Source organism: Eleutherodactylus coqui, chromosome 5, assembly GCF_035609145.1.
Source record: "Eleutherodactylus coqui strain aEleCoq1 chromosome 5, aEleCoq1.hap1, whole genome shotgun sequence".
Lineage (NCBI taxonomy): Eukaryota > Metazoa > Chordata > Amphibia > Anura > Eleutherodactylidae > Eleutherodactylus > Eleutherodactylus coqui.
In genome coordinates, this window is record NC_089841.1 from 151,339,676 (window position 1) to 151,360,983 (window position 21,308).

The following is a 21,308-nucleotide window of genomic DNA, read 5'->3' on the forward strand; positions in this document are numbered from 1 at the left end:
AAAACAGAACCCAACGAGATACTGAGCCTGAAATCGCTGATTATTCACTAGTCACTTAATTTTAGCTTACTGAAACACAGAGACTAGTAAGCACTACTGGGCCTCGTGTTAAGGCAGCAGAATGCATTCCCCGCATCGTTCACGCAGCCAGCTCAAGGTTGACTCAGCCTTCCCTCCTTCCGAGGTCGGTAAAATGAGTACTCAGCTTGCTGGGGGATAATAAATTACCTGAAAGTGCTGCGGAATAAGTTGGCGCTATACAAATAACAAGTTCCCCCGTAAACAACTTCAGACTCAGTATAAACAGGCGTTTGTTCATGTTTGAATGAAAAATCGCTCATTAGTCACTAATCCCTTTGTTTCAGTCTGCTAAATCTAAAATGACTAATAGAAACTTCACTCAGTATAAACAGGCAGTTGTTCATCTTTCAACAACTGCCTGTACACAGTGAATGGAGGTAGTCAGTCAGAAGAGACCTCCAGTGCACTCTGCTTCCATTCACTGAACATCTATCGCTTCTGTGTGATAATACTACCTAAAAGTACCTTTACTCAACAAAAAAACTTTTCCAAGGGGTGAATACTCCAAGGGGTGAATACTCCAAGGGGTGAATACTCTAAGGGGTGAATACTCCAAGGGGTGAATACTCCAAGGGGTGAATACTCTAAGGGGTGAATACTTCTACAGGTGCTTTATCTAAACAATCACCCTGCCCCTGCTGCACATGTTGTTATTTTTCCACTCTGCTAATAACACAATGTGGATACTTTGAATAGATTTGATAGTGTCATTAGTATTACTGCCACCATTGTCTTGTTTTCCTATAGAACAATAGTAGAAGCAATTGTACAATGCTGATGCTACTTCTCATTCTTCCTGTTTGCATACAAATGACAATCTCAGAATAGCAATTGCTAAAATGTTAAATCAGCAAGTAATAGTGTTTGAAATAATGAAAAGGGCCAGGATACTCAAATACTTTACTCTGCAATTCTTGAAAATGAAAAACAATGGTAATAGGTGTCCTTAGATTTAGTGACTTTAGTAGGGAGTCACTCACATCTATTTGTTATTTTCACTTATATGTATTATTGCATTTTTATCTGTATCATCCCCATTTAGAATGTACTCCATGACTTCAATGAGGGAAAAATTTTAAAGTGCAATGAGGAAAAAGCAAATCTGTTAAATAGGTTTTGCCAGTGTATTAATTCAGGAAAATAATATGTCAGGTGAAACACAGAATGATAAAATAAACTCATCATTAAATCTCACCAGTCTAACCCAGAAAGAAGGGCAGAGCCACCTTAAAAAGATTAAAATACACAAATCGCTAGGTCCCAATGGCATACACCCTCAGGTTCAAAGGGAATTAAGTTATGTAATAGACAGACGAGGTCTATTCTACTCCATTGGCACATAGCAAACGTGATGCCGATATTCAAAAAGGGGTGAAAAAGCAAACCTGGAAGCTATAGGCAGGTAAGTCTAACTTGTATTGTGGGTAAAATGTTTGAGTGCTTTCTAAGCGACACTATCCTGGAGTACCTCAAGGAATATTGCTGTAACAGCATCAGTTTATTAGGTGTCACTCCTGTCAACCCAATCTGATCATCTTCCAACAAGAGGTAAGTTCTAGACTGGATCAGGGAGAGCCATTGGATCTTGTATAGCTTAATTTTTCCAGTGTTTGATACTGTGCCGCATAAAAGGTTGGTATATAAAAAAAGAGAATGCTTGGTCTGGGTGAGAATGTGTGTAAGTAGGTAAGTAATGATAGACAATAGAGGGTGGTTATTAATGGCACATACTCTGATTGGGTCACTATTACTAGTGGGGTACAACAGGGGTCATTATTAAGCCCTCTTCATTTTAATATATTTATTAACATTGTGGAGAGTTTATATAGTAAAATATGAAAATTTGCAGATAATACAAAACTATGTACTTAACATGAGAGAACAGTATACAGTTGGATATGGATCTGGATAAGCTGGGGATTTGGGCAGAAAAGTGACAAATGAGATTTAACACTGATAAATGTAAGGTTGTGCACATGGGCAGAGGAAATACATGTCAGCATTACACAATAAATGGGAAACCACTGGGCAAAACTGACTTGGAAAGGGACTTAGGGATTTTAGTGAACTGTAAACTGGAGCAACCAGTGTCAGGCAGCTGCTGTCAAGGTAAATAGGATCATGGAGTGCATTAAAAGAGGTCTAGGGGCACATGACCAGAACATTGTTCTTCCTCTTTACAAGTCACTGGTCAGACCACACATGGAATATTGTGTACAGTTTTGGGCACCGGTACTCAAGGAGGACATATCAGGCTGGCAATTAAAGTTATAAGTAAAATGGGTGGCCTACAATACCCAGAGAGGTTATTAAAATTGGGGTTAATTAGTTTGGAAAATGATGGCTGGAGGACAACCTATTAACTATATATAAATATATCAGGGGACAATACAGAGATCTCTCCCATCATCTATTTATACCCAGGGCTGTGACTGTAACAAGGGGGTATCCTTTATAGTTCTACACCAACATAGAAGGGTTTATTTTTGCTGTAAAAGCAGTAAAACTATGGAACTCTCAGCCTGAGGACGTGGTGATGGTGAATTCACTGAAAAAGTGCAAGAGCTGCCTGGACACCTTTCTTGAGTATAGTAATATTATATTACATGTTATAGTCACTACTTACTTCAGACGGGTTGTTGATCCAAGGATTATTATGATTGCCAGATTGGAGTCAGGAAGGAATTTTTTTTCCTCCTAAAATGACAAAAATTGGCTTCTACCCCATTGTGTTTTTTCCATCTGGATCAACATTGAGGCTGAATTAGATGGACATATGTCTGTTTTTTCCGCCTTACACACTATTTAACTATGTGTTAGCCTGTAGACAGGTGTAAACAGAGCAGAATATGTTTTACAATGGCAAAGAGAGTGGGTCTAATCTACTAACCGCTACATTTAATCTAACAGCTACATTTATTATTTTCCAGTTGCTGGCTGTCTTTGGAGAAAGGAGCAATATGGGCATTTGTGGCACCCGCATTGTTTGTCATAGTGGTATGTATTATAAATGTAAATACATATATTCTATCCTACAATATACTGCTTTGAGGGATTTTTCTTGGATGTGTTAAAATATTCACAGCCATTTTTTATTTAAAGAGGTTGTATAAAATTGAAAAAACATGGCTTCTTAAACATGACAGTTTTTACTGTAGACAACACTTTGGTGGAAATGTTTCACCTACTATATAAACCAGGTTTTCATGTTAAACATATTTTTAAAGAATTTTTGCTGATATTTTTTTAATCTTCAGTCACGATCTATATGTTAAAAACAATCCTAAAATCTTGCAGTTTTCACATTGACCTCAACCTAAGGGTCTTTTTATTAGGGACAATTGTTTGGCGCTTAAGCGCCCCCGAGAGTTGTCCCGACGATTATCACTTCTGTGCTTTTGTAGAGGAGCGGTGATCGTTCAGTGAATGGCATCAGAGCGTGCTGGAGATTGCTTCTGGCCGCCATTCACAGTAGGGCCCGGCTTACACGGCCGTAAGTGTAAAACGTTACGTGGGTAACACAGGGTCTTACAGATGTGAATCTGACAGTGACCCAGAGTATGGCAGCGAAATTGTACTGAGCATGACAGCATATTCACACCACCCATACGCAGTGTAATTGGGTATGGCCGCGCGTATATACATGCCCATGGAGAACAATGGTCTCTATCGCGTGTATTTATGCGGCAGGACAGAACACGCTGCTTTCACGCTAATGTGAGTGGAACTGTGTAAGGCAGTGTAATTGATTGCCTACGAGTTACCGCGTATCATACGGGTGTACAGCGCACACATAATACGCGATAATCATATTACCATGTGAGCCCGACCTAAACAAACAGCTCTTCAGAGATGAACGACTGCCTCTTTACAGAAGCCAATATTCGTTTGATTTTTATGCCTACGTAAACTGAAGGACGAACGTTAAATGAACAAATTGAAACCCGCTCACCCACACCATGTAACATAGAAGTTGTTCCCCTTTTTTACTATCTGTTTCTATGGGAATGTTTTTAAGGATGCTATAATAAAAGTTTTGTTTGTAACTTCAAATGAGTGCTGGAAGAAATCTTGTGTTTTGGTATTGTGTCTATGCCCCATGAGGTTACTGTAAATCATATCTCTAAATGCTGTTACTAGCTGCTCAGGCAAGATGGCCGCTCTCATAATTATGTACAGACGAGGGAATAAAAAAAAATCTACCTTCAGAAAATAAAAGCAGATTAGAAAAATTGAAAATGTTTCACTCTCTGGTTTTAATTAGTAAAAAAAGTGACATATTCCCTTTAATGGGCTCTACCTTGCATTGCAGCTAAGCTACTATTCACATGAATTGGATTAGCTTTTAATCATTCACAGTTTCTTTGTTTGCATAAGAGAATGATAAGCAATATCATCTCTGTATAGCTGTGCAAAGCCATGTGGAGAACTCACAGAACCATGGGCCCCGGGCAGGATAAAGTCTTAAAAAGTTATTAAAGTAAAGAAAGATCCTTAAGGTGAATACTCACATGTGAATACTGTCTTTGACAGGTTCAGTATTCTGTACAACTTCCTTCATACGGGCATAGAGTTTCAAATTTCTTATGTAACTTTTAGAGCCATAGATGTTTTCCAGGGAAATATTATTGATGGCCCATCCATGGGATAGGTCATCATTAGTTGATTGGCTGTTGTCCACTGCTCAGGACCTTAGCCTATCAGCTGACTAGGCACCCGCTGTCAGCGGCATTACTACAGGCTTTTGGGAATGGGTGCAAAGTCCAGTTCTAAAGTACTGTCCTCTAAACTGAACCTTCTTTCCTCTCCTGACATTGCCAGCTAATAAACCCAGTTGCATGGGTTCCTCCCCATCAGTAGGCATGGAAGTTGAAGTAGAGAAAAGCTCATTATGCCTTCCTCTAAACCGTCAGCCAACTCTGATGGCTAAAGACATAGCATCATCAAGACTGTGAGGCACAGAATAAGCAACCAATACATCTTTAACTTTATTAGCCAGACCACAATAAAGCTGGCTTCGTAAGGAAAGTCCTTCCATTCAGTTTCTTTTGCTCAACAGTGAAATTCAGTGCAGAAATCCTCAATAGAAGGGTCGCCCAGATGTAAACCTCTGAGTTTACCCTCTGCCATTTTTAAGTGCACTGTTGATGAAGTCCTGCTGTGTGAAATTGTGAATGACTGAAACGCATGATAATGAAACCAATGATTTTCAATGGTTTCATTCTTATTCACGATGTCTTCACTCAACCTTTGCAGCGCTAAGAAAAATTTGTGCTATCGCCTTTCTCTTTTTCTACGGGGCCAGCGGCAGCAGCGCCAGCCCTATTGAAAATATAGGGAGTACATTGCGCTCCCCTGACACAGTTGTGGCAGCTATGGCAGGGGATTTACTCACCCAGACGAGCTGTCCAGCTCTGGAAGACAACTGCCGGGGATGGAGAGAAGAGCCGGACAGCTCGTTTAGGTGAGTAAATTTTTTTTTTAAACTTTTTTTCATTGCTCCAGGGTATGCCTTCATGCCATCGCCTTCAATGGAGCGACAACAGCACCAGCCCCATTGAAAGCAATGGGATAGCATTGCGGACCGCTGCCACAGTTGTCACAGCTGTGTCAAGGGAGCGTGATGTACCAAGGGAGCTCCTGCCGCTGGCCCCATTGAAAACAATGAGCGATAGTTTTTCTTAGCGCTGCGAGAGTTAAGTGAAGACCGCAAATGAGAATGAAACCATTGAAAATCATTGCTTTCATTATCATGAGTCTTCACTCACTCGCACATCGCAAGAAAGCCTATCACCAGTGTGAAGCCGGCCTGAGTGTGAGGGCTGGCTGGGATTGGGGGAAAGAAGCATTTTTTTCCACAGACAACACACAGGACAGGTCAGGGGAGGACACCACACAGGGACGGCACAGCCCCTGTAAAGAGCTGGACTGTGCTGCTGCATACAAGTCAGGCTCCTGGGCTGGCGCTGGCTGCAGCCCTGCAGAGAGCACAGTGTGCCATGCAGGCAACCAGGTGGTGAGACAAAATGAAGTTATCAGTGTACATCCATGCACCGCTGTTGCTGCGTGCTGAATTCCTGACCCCCTCTCCTCCACAGCCATGGACTAATCATGCTATGATTACCACTGAATGACTGCAGTTACAGAAAATCACAACTGCAGCCTCAGTGGTGGGATGGCCGTGTGCACCGGAAACATCTGGTGATAGGCCTCATGTCCACGGGGAAAATCTGGCCCGCTGCGGATTCTTCATGCAGAATCCCGCAGCGGGTCCCCCCTTTCCCGTGGACATGAGGCCTAAAAAGAAGATTTACTTACCTGTCCGGACGCTGTGGATCTCCCCTCCGTTGCGGGCGGATCTTCTTTCTTCGGACCAGCGGATGTGCTCGGCACACTGGCAGCGTTCCGCATACATTCGCCATGCGCTCTTTTTTTATTTTTAATTCAGCTGCGGGTGTGTCGCGGATCCGGACGGCTTCCATAGGCTTCAATAGAAGCCTGTGGGAGCCGTTCCCGGGGGAGACCCGCACTAAAATGGAGCATGCTGCGGGTGTTTTCCCGCACATGCAATACACGCCTCAGGGGAAAATGACATCCGCAGGTATTTAACATGCATCCCTATGGGGCGCGGATCATGCATGCGGGACACTCACTGCGGATCTGTCTGCCTAGACATGAGGCCTTAGTGGCTGCATGCAGGGAGGCGAGGTCACAGAAATGGTCTGTGGCACAGGGCAGAAGCGTCGGAGTAGCAAATATCAGAACAATATGGCTAATTTATGGGACACATGTTGGGTAAAAAAAGGGCAAAGAAAAAGGATATATTAAAACCTTTCTTTGCAGCATTTAATGTGATAGAATCTAGTTTTAATAGCCTGTTAGTGAAAGGCCAGCACACTAGTGGGCATTGTGTCCTTTCAGTAATGGCGCTATATTGGAATCAGTTTCTTTCCCAGGCTGTTTTTCTTTTCACATCATATTTCTATCTTAATTAAATATTAATGACTAGGGATTTTGAGTAGGATATTCAGGAGGAATATACATGTTCACCTTTTGCATATTTATCTAGCTGATGCTTCGAAGTATAGGCTTTTAGACTCTTATCAAATTGCTTGTCATTTTTATGCTTATTGCTTCCCTTATGGTGGTGTTTTATAAGTATAGGTTATTATTATGCAAGAATTGCAGAAGTCATTCGGTACATACGTATAAAACAGCAATATTGTCTTCTTAGCTCATAAAATGAAGTAATTTTGCCATGCTGTTTACTAATTGAAATAACTGTGCACAGATTACTATGGAAACACTTGTCAGATGGTCTCTAGTGACATGTAATTGGATAATCTATGGTAACGCACGGATACCCAGATATTGCTCTCCTACCACACTGGCTTCTATTATCCCATAGTAATGACACACTTGTCCTTTGCGTTGCTATTAAATATAATATGACTTACTCTGTCCATAGGTTTGAGTCTGCTGCGTATACTGATATAATAAGCTTTTACTGATCAACTCCCACTGGAAGCAGCGGCAATGTGAAAATTCAATGTATGATTCATACGTTAACAACTTGAGGTTGGAAACGGCAAAAGCAGAGAACTGAAACATGGATGTGTATTCTATTATTTTAATGTAACAAATCTCCATGCAGAATTATGGCGCAGAGGACACATTCTCAGGCAGATGCTTTGTATTCGTAGGGAAAACAAGGTTGCAGCAATAGAAAGAAATACTGCCAGATCACAGCACCCCGAAGAAGAGATATAAGTGTTCTGGGAGTAGGATGTCAAAGTAGATTCAGTTTACGAGATGCTCATGAAAGAATGTTCTTGGTGAAAAACACAGCACTTAAATAGAAAGAAAGGCTGGTGTCTGTTGCCAGTCCCAACCAGAACACGGTTTATGGCCACATAAATATGCAATTGCTACCAGGATCAATACGCCATTGGTGGCAACTGAAGCGTCATTCTCACATGTCTCCAATAGATCACTGGAGGTTTACGACTAATTACTCACATACAGTATATAGAGATAAAGTTATTTCCTGGATAGTTGATACTTAATTCCTGTTGAGCTTATAGCAGTAACATATTCTACAGCACTGTACACAGATTGTCTTCATTCACATCTGTCCTTTCTCCCAATGAGGGTAAGGGCTTCTTTAAATGGTCGTGATTTCGCAGCTTTTTGCCGCCATGAAAATCAGCAAAAAATGAAGAAACTGAACCATCACGATATTGCTACATGCAAGAAGAGACAGGCCTTGCCCTATCACTGGTTCATCCACAAATATGCTTTATGGCGACAAGCGTATTTCACACAGTGGATTTTAGCATACTTGAATGCCTCCTGTGAATGAAGCAACAATGGGCATGCTCAGTCACTGCTCTATTCATTTCTATGGGACAAACAGACATCAATGCACTCAGAAATCTTCCTCCATTCCCATAGAAGTGAATGGAGCACTGACCAAGCATGTTCACCACCGATCAATTCACATGGGGCGCTTGGGTGTACCAGTCTTGGAGTTGCTGATCAGATATTTATCCTCTATACTGTGGATAATTGTATTTAACCCTTTCAGGACCAGAGCCATTTCAATTTTTCATTTTCATTTGGGTAGTGGCTGGAGGGTTCTCCAGAATAAACCACTATGTCAGCATCCTGCTCCACCTTGCTATAAGCTCTAAGGAGGCATAGAAGGCGTCGTTCATCAGAGGAACCCTGTTTTCCCCCTTCCTTGCTTTAAAAATCTACAAAACTGTTTAGCAGAAGCTGGTCTACCATTGGCTGTTTGTGTGGCTTTCCCTAATTGGTGGAGAGAACAGAACCCAGGAGAGCAGGAAAAACACCAGAGGCAAAGGGGAGGGGTCGGAGAAAAAGTGCAGGAAAGAGAGGACAGGGAAAGGGTGAGTTGGGTCGTCATCAGAGGTTAGAGAGTGTGTCAGAGCCAGTTGCCAGAAAGAGAGGAATAGCCTGGAGCAATCCAGAGAAGGGAGTCACTACAGCTCAGAGATAAAGTGCCCGGGAGTGAAGGCCTTATCTAATCTACACCAGCCGAAGATAAAAGACAGTAGAGTACAAGAAAGTGTGGTGCCACCTTGTCATCTTAATCATAAGTTATATAAACCCCCACTGAAAGTCAAAGTCAGGAGTTTCTCCAAGGGTCCTTCCTAGACTGTCTAATTTCAACTAAACTACTAAATCCGTCCCATTAGTTACCTAAAGAGGGAGAACCAGCTTCTAGCTTAACTACCGTTAAAGTGCAGAAAGAGAGAGCGTTGAAGAGATTGTCAGTGTGAGAATTCAACTGTATTCCTGCATTATTCTGCTTGCACAAGTGTATCTTTGGAACTGTATTGTGCTCTCATTGGACTGTGCTGTATTGCTTTGCCTCCAGCAATTGTGTTTAGTAAACTGTGCACTTCCAGTTTTGATAAAAACCACATCACTGGACGCGCGTCAAGTTATTTCCGCCATCTTGATAAAAGTCCAACTGAAGTGCTGGTATCACCCGTGACAAATACAAATGTAAAGAAAAAGACCCGTATACAGGTAACCGTTAAGTTGGCATTGCCTGGAGAGGCCTGTCAGGGCCTTGGCAAAGGGTGGCATGCATCCCTCTGGGAATCTGGTAGAGCCACCATAACAAGTGCCATCTCTACCCCCGCCAGCTCCTTAGCACGCTGTCCGGACCTTGTGTCTCGGTTGCTACATTTGTATCTCCCCATTTTTCAAAAAACTCTGAACTTTTCTGTGCAAGACACATTCAGATGAATGAGGCAATTGCAACAGTTTCTGCAACAAATCTGTCACCTATTAGTATGCTCTTTCAAAGGCATTTTATATACTTCTGTATATACAAATGTTTTGGTAATTCAGCATATTGTATGTCAAGTCATATGTAGTGATGCTAGTAGCATTAGCATGGAAATCTAGGAAGGGGGAGCAAGTTCTCCTTGCTCCCCAGGCTATACTGTTAGAGTGGCTTCTGCCGCTCCAGAGGTGGTTGCTGCTAACCCCCTGATTCTGGTCATTGACATGGTCGGGGAGGGGAACGATCAGGCGCTGTGAGCAATGAAGTGTAGGACCAACCTTGGCATCAGAGAGGTGCGCAGAGTGCTAAGGGAAGGCTCTGCCTCCTGGATGACATGGCGGTGATGTGACTAGTGCGTCATTGCCATGAAGAGCTAGCCCCTTGAAGCACTTAAAAGCCCACCTCACAACACAGCCACCCTGTCAATGAGAAGATGCAAACGGGGTGCCGTCTTGTTTCACTCCAAAAATGGCGCAGAAGACAGTAGAATGGCAGCGGAATTGGCGAAGGCCTGATACAAAGAGTGCGGGTGAAGGCAACTTATGAGCAGCTGAAAGATGTGGCCCAGCAGACCTGGGAGGCCATGTAAAAGACTGAGGAGTGGCACCAGCTATGAGTGCATCCATGTCTCCATGCTGGGGAGCAGCCAGAGTTTTAGAGCGTTCGATTGAACACAGGCCCAAGCACCAAGATGGGTCTGCCTTAAAAGCCGGCACAGTGGGTGCTATGCTGATGAAGAAGGAGATGAGCAAAGATAGAGACTCTTGTGTGTAGCATGTGAGAAGAGAGAGAAACTCTCTCCTTGCCAGTTCCTGAATGCCCAGAGACAGTGTTAGTGTAAAGGTCTGCATAGCGGACACTGCACAGATGAAGGAAAGTGATGCAGTGAGGAGTAAGAGAATCACAGCTAGACAGAACATGATGAGCCCTCTCATGCATTATTGATAGAGGCTAGAGATTATGGGCCAGCATGTAAATTTGGCAGACAACTATGTATTAGATGATAAAAAAGCGAGTCATGACAGACGGTGGTTTGTGTGGACAGGCCGACAGGACCTCCAGGAGAGATAACGACCTGTGAGTGATCCTCAAGTCAGATGTGGAGAACCAAGAACTGAATGATGGACATTCCTGTGCTCAGAACAGAGTTCCATGTGTGTAAGCATAGGAGAGCTGGCGATGAGAGAGAAAAGCAGTTGGGAAAAGACCGGCTGAGATTACAGAGACTTGAGTTTTCTGGTTGTAAAGATGACTAAAAATATATCTTTTTGGGCAGTAAGCCCAGTGGATGAGACTGTGCCAAACACGGCATTAGACCTTCTTCACACGGGCTACAAAATTGTGCGATTTTGTAGTGCTACAAAACTGCATGTATGTGAATCCCATGATTTTCAGTGGGTTATTTCACATGAGAGATGTTTTGTAGCCTGAAAGAACCCATTGGAAACCATTGGCTTTTGTAATCAACTGCTCTAAACAAAAAAACATCAATATACTTTGCAAACATTCGTGATATAAAACATCCTACCGTTTGGTGTTAATAGCTCCATACAGACCTATATGTCTTGTTGAGAAAAGTCTACAGACTACTGTATATGTAGTTAGATTACACAATCATGTGTTACTCTCTTACATCTGCCTCCTCATCTTGTTAAAAACTACGTGTCAGAAAGATAAGGCAAGGTCTATCTTTTCCTATGCGTAGTAATAGCGTGCCCGCCAGAATCCACGTTACTGAAAACAAAACAATCGAAATCAATGGTTTCGTTTCATGACATTTTGCGGGTGTGATTCTCACAGCCATAAATCGCGACACAATCGCAGTTGTGTGTTTAAGCCCTAAGACCCTAAGACTGCCATTTGAATTGCCGGTATTACCAAATGTCCACCATAGCTCCACATAGGAGCTGTATGCACAAAATAGTATGATGTTATATGCATTGAAACAATACAAAATAGTTGCAAAACTGTGTATAAACTTTCCTATAATCATACTGCATATCAATATACTTTACCTACCAGTCATTCTGCACGCAGCCTTCCTTGCTCTGTTATGTACTGTTCTAGGTATCGGTAGAGAAATGTGCCGGATTAAAGCTTAGTCACTGATACATGAATACATTACAGCAATTTAATTACGCCAGCACCTTAAATTACATAGAAATGTGCTAAATCACTTTCATGGCCAAAGGAATCAGTGTGCTCCCTTACTTGAAAGGGAGGGGAAACAAAGTAATTGGGTAAAGCAGCGGTGTCTTTGTAGCGTAATGTCCCTAGACTAATTGAAGTTCTTTTGCTGTTCTTTGTCAGGGGAAAAGTTATTTCAGCATTTCCAGTTCATTAAGTACTGTATTCAATAATTGATTGATATGAATATGTTTTTGTTTGTGGCTCAGGTATTTTTGTGAATGTGGGTAATATCCATTTTATTTTTATTTTCAATTATTGTAATGTGTTCCAGTGGCAGCACTGAGCTCTGGCAGACGTGCCAGTCATCTGTTCGGTGTCCCAAATATGCATAAAGTATGTGAGCCGATAGAATGAAATTACACAGTGTAAACAATGGATTTTACAATAACAAGTGATATATCTGTTTCAGTAACGCACAACATACTTTTGATGTCCCCCGAGGACATGTTTTTGATCGTAGGCCCGGTACAGCACTGACATGTTTATCACCGCTGTAACCTCATTAATTAGCTTCATTTTATTGAGCTCAGTATCCATCCAATTAATAAAAGTTGCCAGTGTACTTTCTATCTCTGTCGCTGGCTTGCTTCTCAGTCCTCATGTAGAGTTCGCCCTTGTGAATATATCAGTCAATGATATACCCCGTAGCTAGAACACAGCACTGTCAGAGCTCATCTGCAGGAGGAAGCTAATGAAAATAGTTTAGGAAGAGGCATGTTAGTGATGTGCGTTTTATGCATTATAGCTTTATTATACAGACTTTTCTCCTTATTTCCTTGGAGGGGTGTTCGTCTGCATCTCTTTTGAAGATTTGCCTCCGGGGAAATTCTTTTTTTTTCTTTTTTACTCGACTAGTATAAAATACAAGTGGACATATAAAAGAGCTACAGTACCAAAAACATTTGTGGATATGCATGCAAACGTTTTAATAGCTCAGAGAGCGCAGGATATTTGATATGTTGAATAGTTGTATTTATTCTTCAAGTATCTTCAAAGAAAACTTTGTATCTGCCTTTTAGGAAAGGGCATCTTTGTGTACAGACTCCTGAACATGACCATTTAAACAATCACATGTGTAACAGGGTAGCTGGTTAACTGCCTAAGGCTGCCTATCCACGGGCGTTGCGGTATCCTGCGGTGGATCTCCGACCCGGGAGCCGCCACCCGGGAGCAGGAGCCGGCAGACGGATCTCCACTGTCAGCCTATGTGACAGGTAGGCTGACCGCGGAGAATTGCGGCAATTCGCAGCATGCACACAAAACCCACGTGAAAAATAATATGTGGCGCCGATTTTAAATCCACAGTATGTCAATTAAAACACCAGATACACTGCGGATGCTACCTCTTCATAATGAGGCAGTGAATTCTGCACCAAATTCCGGATTAAAATCCATGTCAAAATCTGCACTAAATGATGCGGTTTTTAATGCGTATTTGCCATTGCAGACCTGCTGCAGAAATTTTGCAGCAAATCTGTCCTGTGTGAAAGTAGCCCTAGGGTGCAATTACATGAGTACTGTTTAGCATTCGGGTTACGGCTCAGTCACATGGGCGCATCCGCATGACGATGCGCCCGTGTTACTGCACAAAGAAGATGGCCGCACTGCAGGTGCGGACGACTATCCGCACCGCCAGAAGAAAGAACACATGACCAGCAATGGAGCCGGTCATGTGTTCTTTCCTCCGGCGGTGCGGAGAGTCGTCCGCACCTGCAGTGTGGCGGTCTTATCCTGCAGTAACACGGGTGCATCGGCGCCTGGATGCGCCCTTGTGACTGAGCTCTCATAGTACTAACTGCCTGGCTGCACCTGTGCTTACAGGTTCAGCCCAGCAGTTGTCTGGACTATGCAAGATTAAAGGGCCTTTTACATGCAACAATTATGACTCAAAATTCGTTCAAGCGGCCGAAAGTGAGCGATAATTGTTACGTGTAAATGCGAGTAGTCGTGTATTCGCGCTTGGTTTAAATGACAATTGTTCAGCTGTTCAGCAATTCATTAGGAAGGGTTATCGTTTGGCGGGGAGGACTTGCTTGCATCCAAAAAGGCACAGCAATTGGCTGTGGGGACAACAAAGCAACTATTTTTACATGCCCTCCTAGTGCTCCACCATTGGCTAGTAAATCATCAGCCATTCTGCCGTACACTGCAAAAGCTACAAAGAGCATTGAAAATAGATTTGCATGCTAAGGTCACAGCATCTACAGCGAGGATTTATCTTTGGGCACCAGCTGTTTTCGCTACTTCTTCTGATTAAAGATTCGTGATAGTAAACCTGACAACTAGAGAATCTTTCACATTTCAATTCACAAAGCTCCTTGTTTTTTTTTGCACACAAACAATGCGCACCCACCTGCTTTCAAAGGCCAATCCACACTTGCACAATAACAATGTGTTTTTTTCCCATCACTAGTGCACACGCCCTCCTATCAAACGATTGTCCACTTATCTTTATATGTAAATGCTACCAAGCGACACACCAAATGACTGAAATGCCCAGACGCCACGTGCATTTCTAGTGATAAACGTTAGATTTTAATGCTCCTCTTTAAAAGCAAAACCATCGCTCATTTTCGGCTATTTGAACGAATTTTGAGCAATAATCATTGCGTGTAAAGGGGCCTTTAGTGGCCTCTGCTAGCGCTCATGTACTTGTAGCTTTATTATACCCACAAATTAGTCCCTTTTTTTCAGCTTGAATGCCTATAGCAAATAATGTAAATAATGGCCCTTAATAGTCCTAACTAATAGTACTTTAGGGAGGGATCGCTCAGACTGGAAACCACAGGGCACACCTTTAATTGAGGCAGCCTAGACATGGATATTCAAACTTAGAATAAGGTTTACTCTTTCCAACTTAGGTTGCAGCGGTGCAGATATCAGCCACTTCATGTAGTATCCAACTTGATTTAAACAAAACTACTGGTGGGTTACCCCCTTCCAGTCTACCTGCATAAACAAAACAGGATTATCAATTTTATTCTTCCATGGTCATGACAGCGACTTTTTGACCCGACATATGGGTCTCTCTCAATCAGCTTGAGAAAGACCCATATATCGGGTCGAAACATCGCTGTCATGACCATGGGAGAATTAAATTGATCCTGTTTGGACAATCCTGTCTATATGGATTTCTGTTACACCTCTGATGCTGCTCCTTTCTCTGGATACATTGGATTCTGTTGGGATTAGGGTCTGATCCCGTGCAAGTGTGCATCAATTCCACTCCACCCTCACTACCGTCTGGTGGGCTACCCCCTTCCAGTCAACCTGCATAAACAAAGCAAGCCCAGTTTTTAGATTTGAACTCGCACAAGGTTTTTACAGGTTTGGCTGTCTGTGTGTCCAGGGCAGAGATCAGAGCTACACATCTCCCTTCCTTTTAACATCCCCCCACTGGAGCTTCTAAATACTTCACAGGTGAGTCTGCTCCCTGCTATTCTTCAGCACTCTAGGAGAAACATACCTGCCATCCACTACTAGGCCTATCATCCTGTCACAATGCTAGCGAACAATGTGCGATGTGGCTATTTTGTCCAGAATCAGAGGGTCGCTTTAAGAACACTGGCCCCACCTACATCAGTTCCTTTCTCTCGTTTTTTTAAGTACAGAGCTAAACAATTTATTTAGCAACTTTGCCCTTTCTTCAACCCCAGTGACCAACTCCACATTACCCTTACTTAGGAGTCCTACATGCGCTGTGTCCAATGCGGGAAAAACGCTGCGGATTTAAAATAATCTTTTCCCCGTGGACATGAGGCCTAATATATACTTTTTGGGATTGCTTTATTTGGCCAACTGCCTTTCATTTTGCAAATATTCTTCACTCTTGTTGCCCATATGGAGGTGTAAGCCAATAAAATGGTACAAAGATAGTAATAATAAGAACAAAGAATTGCCATGCTACACAGAATCACCCATAATATTATATCAGCTATGTAATAGGTCTAATCAGATAGCAGTCAGCACATAGCAGTTACTGCAGAAACAGTACCCATACCGCATTGTGGCACTTAAAGCAGCAATGTGTACTCTGCAAATGTATTGTACCAGCTACAATGCTGTTATAATGCAAGACTTACATTATTGTTCTGCACTGGTCTCTACTCTTCCATTCACAGTTAAACACGAGGGAAGGCAAGTTAGACAGAGGATTAAAGATTTGTTGCATTTTGCAACCGTGCCAGAAATCCAGGACTGCCTCATTCAATTATGGTCGCCTATTTAGCATGAGGTTGAGTAGTCAGGAGCTGCATAGAGGCTAGTTGACTGTATTGCTGATCACATAACCATGTGGCCACCATCGTTATGAAAGAAAATGTATGACTCACTATGTAGGGTCTTCTTTATATGTATACAGCCCAGGGACCCATATTGTCTACGAATGTCTTCACATCGGCTTATTTTGTTAATAACATATCTTCCCTGCATGTATTTACACAAATAAATCCCATTTGAAAGATTTATCTGTAATGTTTGATGCTTCATGATCTTGCTCGCAACATAAGTGATAAGACTCTACAAACGCTTTGTGACCTACAAGGAGTGTTGGAAGTGTACTTTCTAATGTTTCTCCTTCAGGTTTAAAAGGATTCATTGTAGTGGAGATAAAAAAAAATCACATATTAAGTATATTTTCTAATAGAAAGAGTAAAAGGATTATACTTTTTGTACTTGTTTTCTTTATATTTCTGGCAGCATTACTTCTTGGTATTCATTGAAATCCGACATACTTCTATTTCACCTCTGATTCAAAGCCAGTGTAGACAGTGAAAGCTGCTTTGTATCTCCCAGAATGGAGATGTTTTGAAGATATCTCTGGCTCTGATGGGAGTTCCTTCTCAAGGTTATCCTTCCTGCAAGTGACATCAAATAAAATGTAGAAGCTTTTCTTTACCCCATCTAGAGCTCAGTAATTATTTCTTTTTATTTATTTAGTATTCTGAAAAAATTTATTTATTTAAAAAGCTTCTGAATTTATGCTGTCACAACAGCTATGATTATCTGCAAGTTCCACATGTATTTGTCCTTCATGATAATTTGTGAGCCGTTTGATATTAAAACATGAACACATATTCTCTCACTTTTACATAATTATATATGATATGCAAGTGTTTATGATGACTTCTATCAATGGTGCACATATCATAAAGGCAGATCATGCGGTTGCTATGAAGTCGTTTTCAACTCATGCTGTATTTAGCATTAGGCACTTGCGGGCCTGTGCCTAGGCCAGCTCCTTGCAGGGGGCTCTCTCTACCCCTCCCCCCCACAAAGTACACTTTAACTCTACTTAAGTGTAGAGTAGTACATAGAGGTGCCTTCTGTTTCACCAATCACTGCTTACTTCTTGAGGGAAAGGTAGGAGCATTATTAGTCCGCCTCCCTTTCTGCTGCATCTTGGTGCTGACACGTGCCAGCCAGCGTCCCCATTAGAAAAGTAAAAATGACCCTTCCATTTCCATACACCAGCACTGTTCTGTCCCTTTCCTTCTATTAAAACCACCGAGGAGCGGGAAGGAGAGCATGAAGTACGGATGAATACTTGTAGGTAGTGTGGCTAGTGGAGCAGAAGGCAGAAGTGCCTTTCTACTTGATCAAACACTTCTGACTTGTTGGGGTGGGAGCGATGAGGAAGCATTACTGAACTTCTTCTATCTCTCCTGCCTTAGAATCAATAGCTGCCACCCAGTAAGCTATTACTGTAAGGACCTAATGTCAGAAGGTCACATGACATTTCAGAGTCATGTGATAGTACACGTTCCTGCTGCATTACAAGGTACTGTGTATGGGGGATTAACTTTTTGTAGCTCATGGGTTGTTTTTTCCTGGTTGTAATACAGGGCTATTCAAAAAGGAGCAGATTTGTGATGTAATTACAAACAAACTACAAAAGACAGATACACAATCCGCACATCACTTAAAGGAGGAAGGCTCAAAGTTTTTTATGAAACTTTTTATGCGGCAGAAAGTTATTTTCTGCCGCATAACATCACAATACCTCCTGTGGTGTCACCATTTTCCTGTAAACTGTAGGCAACAAGAAACAGTGCTAGACTGCAGCAGAGAATATAACTTACTGCCATGTCATTAAAAAAACTTTGAACCTTCCTGTTTTCAGTGAGGTGCGGATTGTGTACCTGTCTTTTGTTGTTTGCAATGAAATCTCCAAATCTTCTTCTTTTTGAATAACCCTGTCTACTCTTTCTGGGGGACCAGTATTGCAGGGGGTGCAGTACTCTACTTGTGTAGTGTGCTGTTTAGGGTTGCACTGTGGGGATGATATGCTGCATGGGAGAAGTAGTAGAAGAAGTCTCCAGTGGGAGTGGGATGATGTGTGTTTTTAGGGAGTGAAGGACAAACTAAGGGGGGGGGGGGTATCTATCTAGTAAAGATTAGCTTCATGGAGCGGTTTGAAGTGATGCTTTTTTAGGGGTGAAGGGACAAGATTTTTGTGCTGAGGGAAAATTATCTGTATTGAGGTGAATAGTTTGCTATTGGGAAGAATTAGCTTTATGACATTACAATTAATCATCAACAATAATGATAGCCTGACGCTAGGAAGTATCGTAATAACTGGCGAGAAGCATATGTTCACACGATGCGTTTTCTGTATGAAATCTCTTTTATGCAAAATCTGCAGCATTTATGTACAATCTATGTGAATAAGATTATAGCAAATCTCATCCATATGGCGAGGAAAAAATCCACATGCAATCATTTGCTGTGGATCCTCACAGTGTATATCAGGCCAAATTTGTGGCAAATCCATAGCATATCCAAAATTAAATCTGTGACCAAAACTGCACCATTTATCATGTTTTGCCACTAAAGATGTTCAACAGATTTGCTGTAGATATTTTGTGCTGCAGAAAATCTGCAGTGACTCAGTCCTGTGGGAACTTGCCCTAAATGGGTCCCTGATGTGAGGGTATTCTGGAGTTGTGCCTAGAGCAGAGTGAGCTGTAAATACGGTCCTGTTTTGACTGCGTGGCAAGGATCCATGCAGGACTCCCCCACTCCATAGGAACTGCATTGTTAGCAAGCAGGGAGTGGGGAATTGGCTTAAGGGTCAAGAAGATGGCATTACAGGGAGAAACAAACAGGCCTTTATGGCTTTGCTGGTAATACCCAACATCTTACTAAGTGGACCCATGCTGATCTTTTGCTATTAGGTTTTCTTCTGTGAACACGTTGGGCATTCATTCATCTAAATATCTTAATGTTTTAGCACAATTGTAGTATGTATCTGTATTTCTCCCCTACATTTTTTCTCATATGTTAGTTAGATTTCAGATGTAATGTAACTAAAAGATATTGGCAAATTCCCCTTATGGTAAAGAGAAAATGTTGTTTATTACTCTAGTATGTGTATCTGCCTTTTGGGTTACATGGAGCTCTGGCAAACTTTCAGAGGTTGATGGATATAATTATTAAAACCTATAGTTAACCCTTTCTAATCCAATTTGTATCCTGGTTTTCCTAGGGGGCTTACTCTTTTTCTGCCATTAAAAAACAGCACTATCTGCTGGCTGAAACCAGTACTGCATGAGGAGACACATTGGATAGGCTCCGACAGCAGAGAGGCTGGCAATATACAGTAAGAGAACCCAAAGCGATGTCTTCCAACATCGGAGCTGTACAGCCTTAAATCATAATGTCTTTAGATGTCAGACAGTGGATTGGAAAGGGTTAATATGCTTTCACATATCTCAATATTTTAATCTTTACTGATGAATGGAAAACTTTTTTGTTAAAGGTGTAGGCTATGTAGAATTCTCTTACAGCCTCGGGATCGAAAGCAAATTCTAAGAAGTGGGCCTTTGGCCATGAAGAAACACCTTATCTGGTGTATACAATAGGAAGGAATGACTGACACAGACTTGCAGCCAGAGAGAACTGAAAATTACAAATGCATCCTGCAGAGTGAAAAACTGGTGAAAATTGCAGGATGCGAGTCGTTTAATGTCCATATATAGTGTTATTCTTCATGTCTGCGCACACAGCTCATTCTGAAATGCTATCTAAAAGTGCTGGTACACTTCAACAAAAAAAGAGGTGAGAGCCTTTCAATGGATTGTGGGATATTACCGGAGGGTCAACCCACATCTTACTAGTATAATAGCACTCAACAGATATCACCAAGGAGAGAAAGTTAGTCTTGGTCAGATAGAATAATGAAGCTGAAAGCTCATTTTAGAAATTAAAAACAGTTCTGTGTAACCAATCAATATTGGTGACACCATATTTCAGAAGGGACTGCTTTAGATGTAGCTGATACAGAGTTTGGGACAGTCCTTTCACAGGAGCTTGGGTTAAGGAGTGTCTGTTGATATAGCTTAGCAGAAAGCTTATACCCGCTGAGGAAAATTATAGCATTGTTTTAAGAGAATGCTTGGCAAGTAAATGGGCCCATGGAGTCCCTTAGATACTATTTGCTAGGTTGTCAGTTTAGACTCGTTACAGACCACCTTCCTCCTACCTGGATGTCTTAGACTACAAAGAGAAGGATAAAAGAAATAAGATGGTTCCTGACCCTACAGGACTTTACATTTACGGTGGAACACAGAGTTGTCGGGTTGCAGGGGGATAAAGATGCCCTGCCTAGGACACACTGCCTGGTTGCTAAAAGTGTCCGACATCACGAGTTTAAAAAGAGGGGAAGGGTATGTGAGATAGAAACAGGGTTAGTCATGGAAAATATATTTCCCCTAGATTTCTTTCATACGGCTGTTAGGCTTCAGTAAGAAAACCCAGGAAAAGGACCTGGATTGCGTTGGAGTTGGGTAAAGAAGAGAAGAAACAGGCCGTGCCACCTTAGGAAGCCATAAACCTGAAGTTCTGGTATGAACTTTGAACCTTAATTGAACCTGGATTTTTATTGTTGAATACAAAAAGTACATGAACGTGCAAATAGACTTTCCCTAACCCTTGTAAGTCTGGAAGCTGGCATTTTGAAACAGCCAATATCCCACTAATGATATATTGACCTGGTTTCTTGATAAGTTGCCCGCACATCCATAGAGGCACTTAACCAGGAATATACATCTTTGTTTTATGTTGTTATGTCTTTCTCGTCATTTATGTCTACGGGGCACTATATTTTAATTATTTAAATAAAAGTTAATTTTTAAGGGATCATTCCAGTGATTATATTGTTCTGGCAGGGGTGCTGAACAAGAGACATACATCTGGGCAGCTAGAGACATTTACCTAA

At 41.9% G+C, this 21,308-nt stretch overlaps 1 protein-coding gene across 4 annotated transcripts in view; it reads left to right on the plus strand.

Annotated features, from left to right (window-relative positions):
- The window catches only part of ADGRD1 (adhesion G protein-coupled receptor D1), a 500,100-nt gene that overhangs the window by 401,190 nt on the left and 77,602 nt on the right, over nt 1–21,308 (plus strand). For all 4 annotated transcript variants that reach the window (XM_066603414.1, XM_066603418.1, XM_066603416.1 and 1 more), the window contains one exon: nt 3,012–3,078. In XM_066603414.1, the coding sequence (XP_066459511.1) occupies nt 3,012–3,078 (67 nt within the window). The remainder of the gene's footprint in view (nt 1–3,011; nt 3,079–21,308) is intronic.